The sequence below is a fragment of the Aspergillus wentii genome (genome assembly GCF_001890725.1).
Source record: "Aspergillus wentii DTO 134E9 unplaced genomic scaffold ASPWEscaffold_4, whole genome shotgun sequence".
NCBI lineage: Eukaryota > Fungi > Ascomycota > Eurotiomycetes > Eurotiales > Aspergillaceae > Aspergillus > Aspergillus wentii.
This window is the reverse complement of record NW_024467835.1, coordinates 390,839-408,852: the sequence shown is the minus strand read 5'-3', so window position 1 is coordinate 408,852 and position 18,014 is coordinate 390,839. Positions and strand designations below refer to the sequence as shown.

Here is an 18,014-nt window from a genome sequence, read left to right as displayed (position 1 = left end):
ATTCGGATGGTTTGATAGGTTGGCAAGGAACTGTCAGGTGGCATATGTTGTATGTTGTACTCTGGCGTAGTATTCCAAAGGAACAATGTACTGTCTGATGACTATTATGATGCTGTAGGTACGGTGTAGATGTCCAGAGAGATACAGATGAACAGATAGATACTCACCGCACGATCATTCAAACAGTGGCAAGCAGGAAAAAAAAAATCACATGCCAACTTAACACTTACTCAACATTCCAATGTATGCAAGTCGGATACCATTTCCATCATAAACATCTAGAACAGAAAATAATAATAAAGCAAGATGAAAAAGTAATAATAATCAGGGGAAAAGGACAGATTGGGACTTTGTTTCGAAAATCACTAGCCTTTACACACACATACACGCATACATACTTGACTATCTGTCTGTCTGTAGAAAAGGCTGCTGCAATGTAGATCATCTGTACGGCCCAAAGCCAGTTTCTTTTTTTCTTTTCTTTTCTTTTCTTTCTTTCTTTTCCTTTTTATCGTCACACAGACTGTTGGTTTTGTGTAACTCGGAAGAAAAAATGATAGAGGAATAGAACGATTAGATAGAATATCTGGGAATTAAATGCAATTATTTGGAAGCGTCTTTCTATAGGCCTTGACGATACCAGACTCCAAGTACAGCACCTCTATCTACTCCGTATCTACCCCGTAGTCCATATACGATAGAAAATAAATACCTCACTGGCATGCAAAGCGGGCCCCCTCCTATTCTTTAAGCTCAAGGCGATTTCCCGGTCCCTGGAATCTAGTCTGATGATCATCGATGCCCGTGCCCATGGGGAAAAGAAGCCACCAGTAAGTACCTCTGCCGGAGGAGAGAGTACGTTAGTATGTCGATATTATCCCAAACAGGCCATCGTTGGGCATCATGTACTCCGTAGTATGCGCGAACATGTCCATCTGACATCCAATGAACGCAAGTAGTTTCCGCCAATAGGATCAGCACCATTGAAGAATGCGACGATCAACCCTAGAAGTGGGTATGGAGCAAAAAAAGGCTGAACTAAATCAAGACAAAAAAACGAAGAAAAGTAAACTTCGGTACATTCCGTATGCGATGCGATTGCTCTGCTCTGCTATGCTACGCCAATGAAACACCCCTGGACGTGGTAAACGAATAGATCCCATAGGTGGTGGTCTCGGACCTCTTCTTTTCCTGGAGACTATGGAGACTATGGACAATGTGATACATCATCTTTTTGTGGCCCTCCTATCGCTTTTCTCCATTTTCTTCATCAATTCGATTGTTATTGCCCGGTCACGCTGCCCGCCTCCATATGGCATTATTCAGGGGATCGATGGGGGATAATGGGCCCACGGACGCTTGATCGACCCATGACGTCTGACTGGTAGTCAACGCCATCTCCACCTCGCTCACACCCCCCCATCGATGAGGCTTTTCATTCCTTGGCGAGGCCATGGGCGATGGGGGTGTTTGGATGATGCATCAGACAGAGATGTCGTGGGTGATCCTGAATTGGGAGTGGGAAAAAAGGACAACGGGTCAACTTGCTAAAAATAAGTCATGGGAAGATGGTAGAAATCGGTTATTAGTAGTATTTTCATCTAGCTCATATTATTTCATGTAGAAACTCTGTGTGGTTCAAGACTGATCAAGTCAATAAGACAAAGGAAATAAGAAAAAATAAATGAAACAAAGGAAAGTGTAACAGTTCAATCCTGATCATACAATGTGGGTGGTTTGTTCCCATGCCATTTTTGCTCCTTCCGTGATGTGATGCAAATATTATCCAAAACCAGATGGAAATAGGTGGAAAAAAAAAAAAAAAAGTTGGAATGAAAGGATATTGAGTAACAAACAAACGAGATAGCCTCTCCGAGGAACATAGAAAAATGATTAAAAAGTGTCAAAGTATGCAACAACAAAAGAGGAACAATTGTGCGTGGGAATGTTTTACAAAAAAAGAACGCCGTGAAGCGCCGCCGACCGGGATTTGCCGGCCCTGTATGTCTGCGCCCATCTAATGACAGAAGGAGATTTTTTTCCACAAGGGTATCATGATCCGGTCCACCCATATTATAATTTTTTTTTGTTTGATTTTGTTGCTCGGTTTTCTGTTGGTTTAGTTCCAGTCCTCATCATAACTAGGTTCGCGGCTAGCATAGGTAGGCGCCTCCAGCTGTGATCCGCGGATGGGCCGCCCATCCGGCGTCAGCTGTCCGCGGAATTCGGGATCAAAGTCAATGCTGTTCTCGTCTAGCGTTGCAACATAGCGATTGCGTCCTCCGCGTTTGCTGTGGGTCTTGGTGTAATGAGCATTGAGATTGTCGCTGCGGGAGAAGGCCCGGCCGCATCCTGGTACCCAGCAACGATGGGGCTTTTCCTTGGAGTGGCTCTTCATGTGTCGCTTGAGGTGCTCTTGTCTCTTGAATCGTCCCTTACAGCCAGGCTCCTTGCACTTGAACTGTACTGTTCGGATGACAGGGGGCAGGTGCTCCAGGATGTCCTGTCTTGATGGTTTTCGAGAAGGCTTGCGCGACTGGTGTCGCTGGGGACCAGCATATGCATCGCGGTATACTGGTGACATAGGGTATTCCTCGTAGTCACCTGCGCCGCCGGAGAGGCGGCTCATGGGGGTCTCTGTTCCGGAAGGTGTCCCCAGAGAGCAAGACCGGTTGGGAGTACTGATCGAGGTTGAGAAGTCAGAGTATGACGGCGGCGGTGTCATTGGTGTTTGAAAGGCTTGCGACGGCTGGATGGTCTGGATTGGCTCAGCAGGTGGAATCCATTGAAGCGTGCCGCCCATCGGCATAGTGTTTGTCATGCGCTCTGGCTGGCCGAAGATGGGTCTCGTTAAGGAAGGGTTGGTAACCGGGTCGGCAAGGTATGGTGCCTGCTGGTGGCGGTATGGGTTGCGCGCCATCAGGGGATATTGAGGCATCATAGTCTGATAAGAAAGTCCATGCTGTGTGCCATCGTATGTCTTGGGGAGGTCCGAGGGAATGAAGACACTCTCATCGTAGCCAGAGAGATAGTCGGTCATTGGCATCCGTTCCTGGGCGTCCATGTTTCCGCAAGACATACCCATACCGTCGTTGGAAGTCACTTCGGAAAGACGAAAGGCACTGTGCAGAGGCGTAGATCCTGTAGGTCTGTCATAGACATGAGACTGGAAGTGGCTTCCATCCGGCCATCCAGGAGAAGCCAGAGAGCCCTGGCTATAGAGGCTCGTTGGGGTCGGAGTAGGCGAGTCCAAAGGAGAGAATCCCGAAGAAGCCATGGAAGGACATTCGCTCGAGCCAACGGAGTCGACCTCAACGGTAAGGTTGGCGTGGGATCTCATGTCGTCGGTTTCTTCGGTCTCGAGGTCCTTGCGAGGCAACGGTTCGACCTTGGCACCTGCTCAGAGTACGTTCAGTGCAAGTTCAAAGATGTATAGAAAGAGTGGATGTAGTATAGTAGTATACAAGGAGTGTGATGATAGTCAATGAAAGAGTGTAAGAGTAGGAAAAGTGAGGGAGTGAGGGACAGTAGTAAAGGAATGTCGACTTGGGTTAAGGAAAGAAAGTAGAAGGTCGAGGTTGGGAGAGAGGACAAACGAGGTGAAATAAACAAAATCCCAGGGCCACAGACCGGGGGCGGAGAGGGACGATCAGCAACTTACACTCATAAGCCATTTCTAATTCCAGATCAGAAAGCTAAAACCCAGTTACGATCACGATGGAGGCGAAAGTAAAAAGCGCGTCGTCGCGTGCCCTTGTGAGGCCCAAGCAAGGCCGGGAATGTAGACTATGGGTTTCTTGAGTTACCGCGGCGGGAATCGTGGGGGACAGCGCCAGCGTCAACGCTTGAACGGGGCAGATGTCTTTCTTTCTCCCCCTCTGAAGAGAACGGTTCCCTAGGAGGCGCGAATGTCTCTGGATAAAGAAGAGACAAGTGGTGACGGTGTCGTGTTGTTGGAAGGTCGACCAGCCGCCCTTAGACGCGAAATCAGGTAGTCGGATGGATGATGAGCAGAAGGAGGGGCGGACAAGAAAAAAGGTCTCAGATGGAGGAGAGGGATGTAGATATAACAATTGGAGGAGAGTCAGAACAGAGAGTCAGGCAGCAAGGGGAAGATTGGCTTGAAGCAAGTGGTGATGAAGTCTTGTCTTGGATGGAGAGGGACGAGAGGGAGGTGGGGAGAGAGGGGGGAGATGGAGGTTTATAGGTTTACTGTTTCTGGCGAGGGAAAAAGCACCGAAGCCAGCAGGAAAAATGAAATACGGATGGAAGAAGCAGAGAAGAGCAACAGAAGGAACAGAACGAGAAACGGTGCTTGTTTCTGCTTGGCCCTACAAGAGACAGAGAGCTCCTGCCGCCTTATCCCTCACTTTCTTTTCTTTTTCTGATTTGATTTATTTGATTTTAATTTTCCACTTCTTGCTTGATTTTCGCTTTTTCTTTTATTTATTTTTAATCCGCCATATTATTTTTATTTCTGCCTTCTGATTCGCCCACATCGTGCTTTGCTCCCAACCAGAATGAGGATGGAATGTTCCAACGTCAGTCTGTCGCCCAGTATGTATGATATCGTATCAACCTTATGTTTTATTCTATTTTTTATTTAATCTCTTTTAATTTTATTAGTGTTTAGTTATTCTTTTAATTTATTCATTTATTTCATTACCTTTAATTTATTCATTGACTATCTTTTATTTAATTCATTTTCACGATTCGGGAGTTCGACGTACATCATGTTTCATTCTGCGGTATTGTAGATGGCATCATGAATGATCGACTGTATCCAACTGAAACACATTACATAGTAAGATCAAACCTACCATCCTCTCGACTCTCTCCGTCCTCAGGTATGTTGTGCACAGTTCAGGTACCAGCGCCACTGGATTCATAGCGTTCAAACTGATCGACTGGACCCAGCGCCACCATCTAGGCCATGTCAAACTTTAGTGCATTGTTTTCGAGTAAATACCGTGAGTGGAGAAAAGGTTGGCCAGAATCGAGAATACCTGTTGAGATGCACAGAATCAGGGCCCAAAACTTCGATACATATTAGTGCATCGTTCGACTGCCGATAATGATCGTCCCAGTTTCCACCGTGGTGGGAGTGGGGAAAATAAATAAAAAATAAAAAAATAAATCATCCCACCCTCGCTGTCTGAACCAAGCCCAAACGTACATGCATATTTGAGCAGATAATGTGATGAGGTTATGGTATTTGGGTATTCCAACACGAGAGAAGGTTCTGGTATCAAGTATCAATATTCAATAATATTAAAACGCTCTCTGTAAAACGCTCTCTGTGTTTGCGCGACCGACCGATGGTCTGTGCGGCCCTTGCCCTGGCTGCAGACAGGCAGTGATCTTCGATATTCGACAGCAGGCCAGATCCTGGTTCTGCAATGGGGATTATTGTCCGGCAGTTGTATTAAGAATGAAAGTACCGCTATCTTTACTGTACGGGATAATAATAATAACAATAATAATAATAACAACAACAACAGCAATCGGTATTCCGTACCTCAGTAGGTATTGGATTACTTGTACTGTTCGTCCTGTTACCAGTAACATAGATAAATACCGATTGTATCATAGTAAATCTCGAGCACTGACAGTACTAGCAACTAGTGTCCCATGTCCCATGGGTGAACAGTATTAGCGTCAACCTAGCCGCTCATCCAAGGCTCGGGATTCGTGGCTCCCATCGGGTCACCGCCCCACTCGGTGGGACCGCCCAGAGGCCCCAGACTCCCTCAAACACACCCACTAATGGGCGATCCTCTCTGATCAGACGCACATCATCCCCCCACAACCTCACTCTCAGGAGAAAAAGCAATGATGGATCGTCATTCAGTCAGCAGTCATTGCCTTCTACTCACCACTGTAACTCCAGTTCTGGGCGCGTTCTGCAGGTTTAACAATTTGCTGTTTAATCATCTCCTGCCAGAATGTCTCGCTACAAAGCAGCCAGCCGACCGTCCCCAGCCGCCCCAGCCTATCACTGGCTTTCCAGCTTTCTTTCTCCATGGAAAATCCCAGATACCAGTCATGTAAGCAGCCACTCGGGCCTTCGTTCAGGAACGCTTCGACTATACGGAGCCTATTATGTTTCGATTCTAAGGAATGTGGGCCCCGGGGATCGAGCACTGGAGCACGTCTACTTTAGTACTACCACCGCCACCAGACCACATACTACATACAGACCATCCGGCATCTTTCTCACCTACCGCCTCATCGGGTCCGAGCAAGTCGACCTACTGGATGGAACAATTTCCCTAACATGTCCGGCCGTGGTTGGAAGGACCCGGCCATTCAGTTCCGTTTTGGTCGTGATTTGCGTCCTTATGTTCAAGTGAGACCTTGGGTTTCTGATCTGTCACGCGTCAGTTGGGACTCCAATTCTGGATATGAGACGATGGGGAAATGCCCATTCGTCATGCAAGAATGAACTGAAAACGCCTTGGACTCGACCAGTCCGATTGATTGGAGGGTTCAGGGTCGGTTGTACCACCATGCCCGGGTTGCCACTGAAATCAGAGGCAGCCAGTCGACTTCCTCCATCACCGCTCTGTATGTATCTTCCGAACATCGTGGCATTTCCGATGCTCAAACTCGTGAGATCGTGTACACTCCTCTCTGCTACACGAGATGAAAATCCTTCATCGACATGATGTGTTGTCTACACCTTCTGTCCATTCCAAGTTTTCTTATTTTCTTATTTTTTTTTTTTTTAATTATTATTAATTAATTAATTATTTTTCTTTTCCACCTCACCACCAACGTCACTCTCCCCAGGAACACCCAACCCGCTGCGTGGGAGAACCAGAATGTGCTAGCGTGTGTTGCATTGCAGGGACTGCGGTGTAGTCAACGGCTTTCCCCCCGTATTCTCTCCCCTACGATAGACAACTAAGATAGTAGTGATTCACAATTATTATTACTCGATTCCAATTATGAGCTCGCCCCAACCATCTCATCCATGGTTCATTAGTACGGGTAGCCGGATCCAGCCACTAGGTCCGTAACTTTTAGTTTTGAGTTTGTCCTGGTGGGTTCGTTCCAGTTTTGACAGCTCTCCTAGTCCCCTAGTGCGCAGAACGGCAAACACCGCGACGGTCCGTTCTCGACCACAGACAAGAGGATCCACGAATTTATCCACTGGCGGTAATCAGCCCTGTATGTATCTACTGTGGGACGGATGCCAGTTAGATTGCCTTTGCCTTGTTCTATGGATACAACATCCATATATCAAATATTGTGGCCTCAGCCACAATACTACTACTACCCTAACATACATATATTGGAATGCTGCGCCATATTGTGGCTTGCGTCTATGTGGTATCGACATAATACATTGGTATGGTTGCCTACGCCACAGTCTGTCTCTGCTACAGTACAGCTGTGCCACATTTCGTCATGTCATTATTGTCAATAATCTCCCTTGAGAACCAGAAATTAACATTACTTACTTACTCCGTACCTTACCAATGAAGAATACCTATCTAGGTATCATGGCTGGTACAGATACAGTACCAAGAAAACAATACATAATAGTAGCAACAATAACCAACCCCATGCTTTGTCTTCCCCAGTCGAGCCTCCCCACCCAAAAGCAGTGATCAACGGGCAGACAGTTTGAATTATTCCCTCAAGCCAACCTGTTTGGCTGGTCTCGAAACCGGGTGAAACTTAATCTTGCAGGGGTTGGCTCTCCTTGTCTATTTCCATCGACGTGCAGATACGCTAGTCAATATTGGATAGTACTTTTTATCTGTTAGGTTTTTAGGCATTGTAACTGTCGTCTGCGAGGTCTTCCTGGTCGTGTGGTTGATGGTATTGATCCTACACGAGGATTTCATCATTAATCAGGAGCGGAGGGTTTCTATCGGTCTAGAATGTTTTCTATTTCTTCTATGAAACGGGGCTATCAAGGCCCAGGGTTGCAGATTGCAGATTGAATTAGTTTTTCATGTTGTATTTGAATGACAAGTGTCATTGCATGCAACTACATAACTTGAATCGCCGTTAAACCCTGCCGATCAGGCAAACTGACACCAGCATCATTCCCCATACCTTCATCTGGTCTGAGTCTGTCCTTAGTACTTGCTTGACTTTACTCTGTAAACTCAACTCAGCTCAGCTCGAGTAACAAGCAACACCCCTGCAGCACGGGCCTGCATCCGCAAGGGTGAGTCAATCACCGACTAACCTAACCCCTCGTACCGGAGAATTGAAGCTCATCCATCCCCAGATTTACAATGGGTACCTGCGGTGAAAAAAAGATAATAATAATAATAAAGTAAAACGGAGTAATCCCAAGCGATCTGTTCGTGGGTTCCAGCATTATTGCCAAGCGTTGGGAGAAAAAACTTGATTTCGATCCAATAGATTAATCCACTACCTTATACTATGTACCCTGAAGCTATCTTACTGTCCGTGCCTGTTGTCTGTGCCTGTCTGTGCCATGTCTCCATACGGAGTATATTCATCCCTTTATCAGCGCAGTCCGGGGAATATAGGCGATACATTATCGATTTGACTATTGAAGTCTTAACCGTGGTTAAGTCTACGCCTTTAGATCTCGAGCATGGGGCCACTGGCTGGCTGGGCTAGATCTAGCATGGGGCATGGGCCTAGTATCTTCATGAGGCTGAGGGTACTAATTTGAACAGATGACGTCCCAGCAAGGAAGAATTGATAATCCAAGGAAGGGGCTGCTACATTGCCTGGCCTGGCTTGCAATATACCTGTGTCTCGATATAGACAGTCCAGCCATGATTTTAGATCAGGAGAAATATTTCTGTATAGTAAAAGTATATTCTGCTGCCTATCAGGTATACTGCTACCTACATCGTGGTGGTCTAGCCTCGCCATTGGATATAAACGGTTTCCTCATCCGCCTCGTTCTGGTAAATATAGCATTGATCCAGATGGCACTGAACATCATGCTATGGACATACTTGAATAGCCAATCAATAAACTACCAAACTGCAGGATCTTCACCTGCCAAGAGACACAGATGGTCTCCCATAGCACTCTTTCTTATCTTGATACATGCCGTAATGAAGGAGGGTTACAACCAACCGTGGACCAATATTAGGCCTGTCTCAGACCATGAAACCTAACCCATGCTTCCCATGCTGTCTGTCTCAATTGACCTTATGCAGGGCATGAACCACCTTTTTTTTTTTTTTTTTTTTTTTTTGCCTCCAGCCTGAGTGGCTACTACCGGGGGTTATCTGGGTTCTGTTTTCCTCGGAGGGGTTCCCCATCCATGTTTGGGTTGTCTCTCTTCCCCCCCTCCATCGTATCCCTTGCGTGGTCTTGTTCCCTCCCCCCTCGTAATCATCCAGTTAGAAAATTTATATGAATTCTATGGTTTATTATCTAAGAAATTCGGCTATTAAACCTGGTACGGTATTACTACATTTCAGCACAAGCCAATTACAGCCTTGAATCTGTGCCTCATTCTCTGTAATTTTTTATCCACCTGGGCTGGGGCTGAGATAGCCCTCCTCCCTCGGTTTTATTTTTTCGTTTTAATTTTTTTCTTTTCTTTTCTTTTCTTTTTTCCACTACCCCAATTTGAGTTGCATTGCATTGCATCGCGCTGCAGTGATGATTCAATAAGGTAACGAACACCCTGTGGCTGGTACACACGATACCTTAGCTTTCTACCTAACTCTAGCCCAAAGCCAAAAGTAAATAAAATTAAATTAAATAATAAGAAAATAATTGCTCTCGTGCCCCCAACGAACTCCTGTCCTGCCCAACGGTCAATCTGAATATTACCATACTCCCACTCCCACTCTCACTCTCACTCCCACCACCACTACTACTACTGGTACTAATGCTGCTACTGCTCCTTGACATGCACATTCGTCCTTGCGCATGCATGTACAATACACATATGCACGTATGCACATATGTAGGAACTGACCTCCTCTGATGTCATTAATTGGATCTGATTTATTACCCTTACCCTCCCCTCTACTTTCCTTCTTCATCATGCGCTTGTACGACTCGGATGAAATATCCACCTGGTCTGAGCTTAGTAGGTCAGGCTAGGTTAGTTACCTAGGTAGTAAGGTATTGGAGCTATGGGCAGTATGTAAACATAAACAGTTAGTTAGCAGTCCAATGTGGATGTACATAACGCTCAGGCCTAGATGATCATCGTCTCATCTACTACCTTGTACTTACGACAGAAATCAGCTTGGGCTGGGTGGCTGGGTTGGGTCGTATTGTACGTGCGTGGTCTGCCAGTTGATGGTACCAGTAGGAGGTGTGCCTGTTGGAATGTGGGTTGTGAAAATTTTGGTTTTGCATTTGGGTATGGGAATTATTGGTCGAGTCGAGACTTTGTCTGGGTATGTTGTGGTGGTGTTTGTGTTTGTGTTGCTGTAGATCGTAGATGGAGTGCGATTTATGAGGTATTTCGAGATTGGATTTGGTGGTACAGGAAATATACTCGTTCATTCTGCTGTGATACAGAAGAGATATTTAGATTTGTGCGACTTGCTGTTATATATATAATGGATATCAGATTTATCTGGGATCTGGTATGTCGGAGTAAATATGTTGTGGTTGTCTGTTTACTAGACTTGTTGAAATATATTTGTGGTGACTATACTGCCAAAGTACTATATTGTAGATATAGAAAAAAAAAAAAAAAAAAAAAAAAAAAAACAGAATTGAATTGGCATGGTACTATCTGACGAGTAAAGTATTATCAACAACGTCAGTCTTTTCATCATCCTCTCCATCTAAACTTCCCCGACCATCCTTCAACTCCTCCCCTGTAAACCGGAAACGAGGCCCAAATGCCACCAACGGTTTCTGCTTGGTTAACGGAGCCATCTGGATGGTCTTGCGTAGAAAAAGTCGGATATGAGTTATGATATTCGCCCTAGAGTCCGAGTTCCAATGCATATTGTCGCTTTTGGATACCTGATCCTATCAGCGCTTTCCCCTATTGAAGCTCAGCAAGCTCAGCAACTCACCTTGGACTCGTGGTCAATCTGGATAAAACTGAATATATATCCATCGGTAACGATACCATAAACGGCCACGTTAGTATTTCCCGCTTCCTTTCTGATACGGTGGACCATAGCTGGCAATGTTAGATCAATATAAAACAGTATAATAGCACTCACCCATATACGCAAGGCAATGATCCTTCGCCTGACCATTCACGCTCTGCTTAATCGCAACGACCAGACTCGGTCCCATTTTCTCTGATCCCCTATGCCAAAAGCTATTTTCCGTCTTTGCGGACAGAATCAATTTGCACTGACTGTGCGACTCGATTTCATAGCGAACAGTCGTGTCGCAGCGCAAACTCGGCCAGCCATTCCTCGTGGCTTTGCCAGCCAGAGACATATGACACATGAAGTTTCTCAGCCCGCCTAGGAAGCCTGGCTTTGACGAGGTTGGTTGCTGTGGGACTGTTTTTCCTTCGGCTGCGAAACATGAGATGAGGATTTGCTGGGTGCGGGCTTTAGAGAGACCCAGAGACTGCGCCCAGGCTTGATCGAAATTTTCGAGAGAAGACACTGTTGGCAAACTCGAAATCAGCTCAATCCATCTCTATCCAGCTAGGATGGTTCAGAAGGTTAAATTACCTAGATAGCTGGAAGCTTCTATAAGCCCCTTCTTAGACAGCTTCCAGGCATCAGGTCTTTTATCACGTTTCAAAGTCAACAACGATAGGATCTCTTTTTCTGAAGGGTTCTTGATGAGGAGGGTGAGAGGGGTGGATGTTCCTGGCTCTTTAGATTTAGCCATTGTTTTCTCATTGAAGCATGGCTGATATGAGGTTGACAAGATGAGGGTGAAAGAAGTGGTGGTTGAGGTTGAGGTTGAGGTGTCTGTTTGTAGAAGTCTTGGTGCGCTAGCTGGTACTTCACTCTCTGCAATCCTTAGACCCGAGGTTTCTTCCTTGAGCAAAGTATCACATTCACACAGATCCTATGTACTCCGACGGTCTGACAAGCCAAGTCAATCCTTATCGCCTATGAGCTTGAATACCAACACCAATCGTTTTATTAAACCAAAAATTAGAGGTCTTCAAGTCCTCTGTTGGATTCTTAGGCTCGAGATGGAACTTTCGAAGCATCTGGGGAATCAGCTTGTACATCTCACACATCGAAATCTATCAGATGAGTAACATTAGCATCGTATCATGTTTGAAGAGAGTGTAACTGACATTCTTTCCTAGACAGGTCCTTGATCCTCCACCAAACTGCCGGGCACATTAGCATAATCTCGAAGTGATCGAACGGGCACGGAAGCCATACATGTAGCATATATCGGTTCATCGTCTCAGCGCCAGGCTCCAGCCAGCGCTCAGGTCGATACTCGGCCGCATCCTCTCCGAATACTCCCTTGTCGAAATGGAGGACCGCTGCATTCATGCCGACTTTTGTTCCACCAGGAATCCAGAAGCCTGCCATTTCGCATCCTTCTTTTGGAACATGACGTGGCAGAGTGAACGACACACTGGGATTCATCCTCATACCCTCTTTGACACAGGCGCATAGGTACTGTAACTTGGTGGCTTCACTATAGCGGATATTACCAGGACTGAGGTTTCCCTTTTGTGTTTCCTCGTCGATCTCTTCGGTAAGTTTGGCATATACACGTCGATCCTTCACGAGGTAGTGCATGGTTGATGAGAGAGCAGTTGCTGTCGTGTCACTTCCAGCGAGTCTAAAACACTCAGCATTTGTCTTGCAAATCCCCAAACTTATACTCACAACGCGCTATAGATCTCCGCCTTGATATCGATTTGTTCAAAGTCTGATGCAACACCAGACGTCTCCCAAATCTCAAAAAGCTTCCTCAGAATGTCCCTTCGCTGAGGCTTTCCCCCTCGTTCAGATTGTAGGCGTTCCTCGACACAGCTTCCAGCTTCTCTGTCAATAGCGGCAAGCGATTTCAGTCCTCTTTTGATCGAAGGGAAAAACAACGCCCCACCATAAAGAAACAAGGGTCGTGTATATACGGGCATAATGGAGGCAAGTGCCATGATGGGTACCAGGGTGTCCAGTGAGTAAATATAGTCATCTACATCTCCTTGGTTCTTCATAAAACCGAACATGTTGCTAAAGTATAGCTCTCCGATTACGTCGAAGGCGTATCTAAGAGAATGAGCTTATAGGTAGGATTGGAAAGGGTAAGTGACCTACAATCGAGCCCATGTCGAAAAGTCAAGCACCTCCTTCCTGTCTGCAAACCCATCAAGTTGCTCCAGAAACAACGCAACACATTTGTCGATATACTCTTCGGACTCCACGATGCTCGACATGGAGTAAACAGGGTTGACAATTTTTCGTCGCTCAGAATGGACCTTCTCATCCAAGGATGCAAAGTGATCCGGGTGTCTCACTATAAAGCGTCAATCAAAACCATATTACTGGTGAGATGTGAGAGATGCTTACCAAACGTAGGCTTCCAAACCGTATAGAAGTCCGTCTGTTGATAAACCAGTCAATACCAGAAAGGCAACATTCAATGAGAAAAGAGAAATACTTTTGTAAACCCAGTATTAGTCCCATATATAATCTTCATAGCCTGCGGATCGCTGATCGAAAGTTCATCAGGTGCTATTCGAACGATAGGCCCTATACAATACATGTATCAGCGTGAGCCCTACACACGAAGCCAAACGAACCATATTTCTCATGCAACCGTCTCTCCCTTTTTTCTGCCTTTCCAGTCAAAACATGGAGAAAAATCCATAACCTCGATAGAGAGGCGCCCAACGGGCCCGGGAATTTCGATAGACTGTGGACTTTCGTGGTATAAAACCCCCAAGTAACCACCAAGGCCAAGCCTGTGGCTACAAAGGGAAGAGGACCACCCGAAGAAATAATGGAAAGAATATCTTGAAGCATCGTGGTATAGAATTATACGTATGTATACTCTCGAATATCATCGATATAATGCCGTTTATCCCTTCGAATCGAGCAAACACCCAACCCCCCGAAGGACACACCATCTTTATACCCCATCAATCCACCCAATTTTTTCAGCTTCTGCTTCAATAATGCATATGAAAGCATGTGGTATCCTTTCGACAAAAGTACGAAATACTACCCACAACCCCTCTTTGACGCCGAGATATAGGTGCGGGGTTGTCTAACATGGATTATTAGCTTGCCATTTCTGCAGCGGTAGACTTAATAGGCAATTGCACGGTTTGAAAATGGGTATATTTCATAATATACCTGTCTATATCTGCCTATGGTATGAAGGAATTAGCAATCGATTGTATGCGCTGATCCCTGGCCGGAGACAGCACACGTCACCGAATCTGTCGAACCTTTGTCTTATTAGCAGACTGCAGTGGTCGGTTGATATACTCATGCTCGTACTAATGACTGCGAATTGACCTCAACAGATTGCTTCCTATTCACTCAATCTCGATCATATTTAAACATCATAGAATCTGGCAACATAAACGCACTCAAAGGGAACTAAACTCCTGTACAAAATGGTATCAAGTCTGTTTCTTGGTCCCCCATCACCTTTACCCCGTTCCCGATTGTTACAATCACCAAGCATAAATCAAAAGACAAAGATGAAGAAAAAAAAAGCATAAGTCAAAAAAAGAGAACATGAAAACAAACGCCGGCCTCTTTGATTTGATCCCTGTACAGTCTCCAAATGACGATGACGAAAAGTAAGAATAACCTCCCACGAACCCCAACTCGAAAGGATGCAATGGTACGTAGGAGTCGGTAAAAATTCAATGCAAGAAAACAAGAAGAGAAAAGAAAAGGAGAAAAAAAAAGATAATTGCAAGAAACCTGTCGCTTTCCCTCCAAAATCGCTAAAGAACATCAAGAATATTAATTCCCTCTTCCCATCATGTTCTGCTGTTGTTGCATTACTTGAGCTTGAACTTGGGCAACTTGGGAAGCACGCTGCTGTTGAGCGGCTTCTCGCTCCCGTCGCATGATTTCTTGAACCCACGCTTTGGCGCTCCGTTCGAGCCCGATACCGTACTGCTGTGCAATTTGCGGTGGGTACTGAGTAGGCGATCCGTACTGGGCCATGAAGCGGGTGGCCATTTCATGCCGTAACCGAAGTAACCGCTGCTGGTAGAGGTGATTGTATCGCTGCGCCATGTTGACACCTTGGAAATTTTGGGGAATATGACCCCCGTTGGCTTGTGCGGCTGCCATCAAAATCTGCTGTTGCTGCTGTTGAGGCGTCATTTGCGGACTGCCCTGGTGCACCTGGTTTTGCTGGCCCTGAGATTGGCCTTGCGTTTGTTGCTGTTGCTGCTGATGCTGGGCCATTTGCATCTGCGCAAGCTGTGCACGCATCAGTTGTGCCTGGTATACCTGCTGGTTCGGAGCCTTTTGCTGCTGGTTTTGATGGTTCTGCTGCTGAGCTTGCAGCATTTGTTGCTGGTGTGATTGAATATTTTGTTGGGCATGCACATTCGCCTGCAGTTGAGCAACCTGCTGAGGCGTAAATTGGGAGTTGCCAAGATTTTGTTGCGCTATTATTTGTTGCTGCCTTTGCTGCAGCAATAATTGCTGTTGCTGAGGTGTAAGACCGCCCATGCCACCGCCCATCTGTGGAGGCATAATAGGTTGATTCATCGCAGGTGTTTGAGTTATGGAATTGGTCGGACTTCCGTGGTTTATTCTCTGCGTAGGAGTAACATTGCGCATGATTGGGGTTGCATGAGACATAGCTGGAGTCGTCCCTTGACCCATCTGGGGCGTCCCGTGTCGACTGGGTCCTTGTTGGCTCCTTGAGGGAGCCATTGGATGGCTCATGACATTTGGATGAGCGTGCTGTAAAGCAGATGGTGGTCGTGGAGGACTGCCAGCTCCTTGGGCGGAAGACGATATGCTCATGGGAACGCCCGCTTGTGTTACCATTGTATTTCCGACCAGCGGAGATGAGGTATTGTGAGGAGTCTGGTTGCGAACCACCGGCGAAGTCTGCGGCGCTTGACTGACACCATTCGCCTGAGCCATGACATGTCGATTCTGCTGCTGGGCGGCTGCAAGCTGGGCCTGGGCCTGTTGAGCAGCGAGCTGCTGTCTGCGAGTTTCTTCCTTGGCATGCTCCTCGGCTTGCCGCTGTTCCAGTGCACGGCGACGCTCCCGCTCTTGCTCCTGTTGTTGCCGCTTGGCCATTTCTTGCTTGAGCTTGATTTCGTGCTCCCGTTTCGCCTTTTCTTCATGTTGCATCCGAATGTTCTCAAGTGTCTTGAATCGGGAGAAACGTGGCTCGAAGGATGCCGTGCCACCTGCATCATCAACAACAGCAGATTTCGATGCTCCTGCAGCCCCTGATGTAGTTGGCTCCAGTCTCTCGTCCATAATAAGCATAAATCTCTCTTCCTCGGCCGCCAAGGCCTCATCGGCAGCAAGTTCGGCCACGGTTCGCTTCCTTCTCTTCGGCGATGGTGGCGGTTCGCGATGCTGTGGGCTTTCAAGAAATTTCAGTAGATCTTGTGCAGCCTCTAAACTGTCTACGGGGTCCAGGAAGAGAGGTGGTGCCAACGCTCTGGTCAGTTTCGATTCACAATGAGGCAAGTCCTGCGGTTCAACCAGCATTTTTTGCCTCTTTGGAGCCGGTGCACGGTCAGGTTGATTTCCCGATGTGCCTGGAGATGTCGAGTTCGGGGGTAATGGTTTTGGTGCTTTTGGATCAGGTGTAGTGGCCAGCAGAGTCAACTCCGCTTGCAATGAACGGGGAGTAGGATGGAGGACGGTTGTGAACACTCGAGGTTTTGTTACAGCGTTCTTCTGCTGAGTAGCAGCGGCCGACTCGGCTTCTTTCCCACCTTGGGATCCAGATGGGTTCCCGTTAGTCTTAACATCGGAATGGCTTCCAGTGTCCGACTCAGTTTTTGTGACCGGCTTCTCTGAAGTCAATTGATTTTGTTTCGGATACGGAACAAATGCTGAAGGAGTGACATGTTCATTGTAGTTGTGGATGGAGAATGGGGTATTATTTTCGTTCGTCGACGGAGCGGTTGATTTCCTAGCTTGCGCAGATGCCGACTTGTGATCGACCACACGAACAATGAGGCAGCCTGGAAGGGGACTTGTTTTAGTATGGTATTACTGCAGCCTAAAGCGATGACAGTCAAAGTTACCTTCATAAAATCGAACATTGGCTCGCAGGAGCTCTTCTATCATATCATGGGGAACAGTTCCTGCGCGGATATGTTCAATGATGACCTTCATCTCAGAGTTATAAGGAAAGCTTCCATCTTGTTGCTCAAAACGGAAATGAGTCGGATGTAAATGAACGATGAGAGAGGGAGGAGATCTGGAGAATTTTTTGAGTATATGGGAGGTTGTTTTGACTGCAGAAAAACACCATTATCAGTAAACAGGGGCCGCGCGATCTCACTAAGCAATAAACAGGCCAGCAGCTCACCATATGGCTCGGGACAATTTTTGCCTATGCGACCCTCATTTTCCGTTGCTGTTGTCCTCCCGGACGGCCTTTGTAATCGCATAGACTGGTCGCCCAACTTTTGCGCATCCTTCTTGGACCGGTTCAGGGGACCCTTGTTCGTGATATTGGTCGAATTGACCACGCCATTCACGCCATTCGAGACCGAGAAATTAGTCGAACCTGCAGCAGCTGATTGACCTGATCCAGGAAGACGTTTCGAAGTGGTAGGAGGGGAGGACGAGGTCTGGTGAGGTTTGACCCCGTTGACCCCGGCCTGAGCGAAAGGCGGGGGCGGCCGCTTCATCTTGGGGGGGTGGGAGGCGGGAGTTGAGACGGCCGTTGCCATGATGTCGACACAGGCTGTGCGACGCGGCTACAGCCAGCAGATTGCCGATGCGACTTATCGGGAGGTGGGTTTTAGGATAGTAAACGCAGGCCGTGCTCCGGAAATCGATGAGATAGCCGATGCGCGAGGCATGTGGGGAGCGGAGGACGGGACCGGACAACAACGAAGTGGCCGGAGTCGATGCGGAAACTTTCCCAAAGGCCAGAGCCGTTACAGACAGGATATACCGATG

The 18,014-nt window shown here is 46.8% G+C and overlaps 6 protein-coding genes across 6 annotated transcripts; 1 reads left to right on the top strand and 5 right to left on the bottom strand.

Annotated features, from left to right (window-relative positions):
- Window positions 1–2,119: 2,119 nt before the first annotated feature.
- Window positions 2,120–3,340, bottom strand: brlA (C2H2 type transcription factor BrlA; the record flags this gene model as incomplete). Its single annotated transcript, XM_040837538.1, has 1 exon — window positions 2,120–3,340. One exon carries the CDS (start codon window positions 3,338–3,340, stop codon window positions 2,120–2,122), a length of 1,221 nt encoding a protein of 406 aa, XP_040688462.1.
- Window positions 3,341–5,820: 2,480 nt separating this feature from the next.
- Window positions 5,821–6,699, top strand: ASPWEDRAFT_39868 (uncharacterized protein). The gene is made up of 2 exons (XM_040835202.1): window positions 5,821–5,947; window positions 5,983–6,699. Exons 1-2 carry the CDS (start codon window positions 5,836–5,838, stop codon window positions 6,351–6,353), a joined length of 483 nt encoding a protein of 160 aa, XP_040688461.1. The 5' UTR covers window positions 5,821–5,835; the 3' UTR covers window positions 6,354–6,699.
- A 3,080-nt stretch (window positions 6,700–9,779) lies between these two features.
- On the bottom strand, window positions 9,780–10,669 carry ASPWEDRAFT_39866 (uncharacterized protein). Its single transcript, XM_040835201.1, has one exon. The coding sequence runs from the start codon at window positions 10,474–10,476 to the stop codon at window positions 10,186–10,188; it is 291 nt and encodes a 96-aa protein (XP_040688460.1). The 5' UTR covers window positions 10,477–10,669; the 3' UTR covers window positions 9,780–10,185.
- Window positions 10,670–10,707: 38 nt separating this feature from the next.
- Window positions 10,708–11,784, bottom strand: ASPWEDRAFT_171618 (uncharacterized protein; the record flags this gene model as incomplete). Its single annotated transcript, XM_040830813.1, has 4 exons — window positions 10,708–10,947; window positions 11,001–11,110; window positions 11,154–11,552; window positions 11,622–11,784. The coding sequence occupies 4 exons, from the start codon at window positions 11,782–11,784 to the stop codon at window positions 10,708–10,710; spliced, it is 912 nt and encodes a 303-aa protein (XP_040688459.1).
- A 220-nt stretch (window positions 11,785–12,004) lies between these two features.
- ASPWEDRAFT_110391 (cytochrome P450) lies at window positions 12,005–13,895 on the bottom strand (the record flags this gene model as incomplete). The annotated part of the gene is made up of 8 exons (XM_040828169.1): window positions 12,005–12,151; window positions 12,206–12,241; window positions 12,297–12,708; window positions 12,756–13,139; window positions 13,188–13,386; window positions 13,440–13,473; window positions 13,531–13,622; window positions 13,673–13,895. 8 exons carry the CDS (start codon window positions 13,893–13,895, stop codon window positions 12,005–12,007), a joined length of 1,527 nt encoding a protein of 508 aa, XP_040688458.1.
- A 957-nt stretch (window positions 13,896–14,852) lies between these two features.
- Window positions 14,853–17,782, bottom strand: ASPWEDRAFT_171616 (uncharacterized protein; the record flags this gene model as incomplete). Its single annotated transcript, XM_040830812.1, has 3 exons — window positions 14,853–17,065; window positions 17,129–17,341; window positions 17,416–17,782. The coding sequence occupies 3 exons, from the start codon at window positions 17,780–17,782 to the stop codon at window positions 14,853–14,855; spliced, it is 2,793 nt and encodes a 930-aa protein (XP_040688457.1).
- Between the last annotated feature and the right edge of the window lie 232 nt (window positions 17,783–18,014).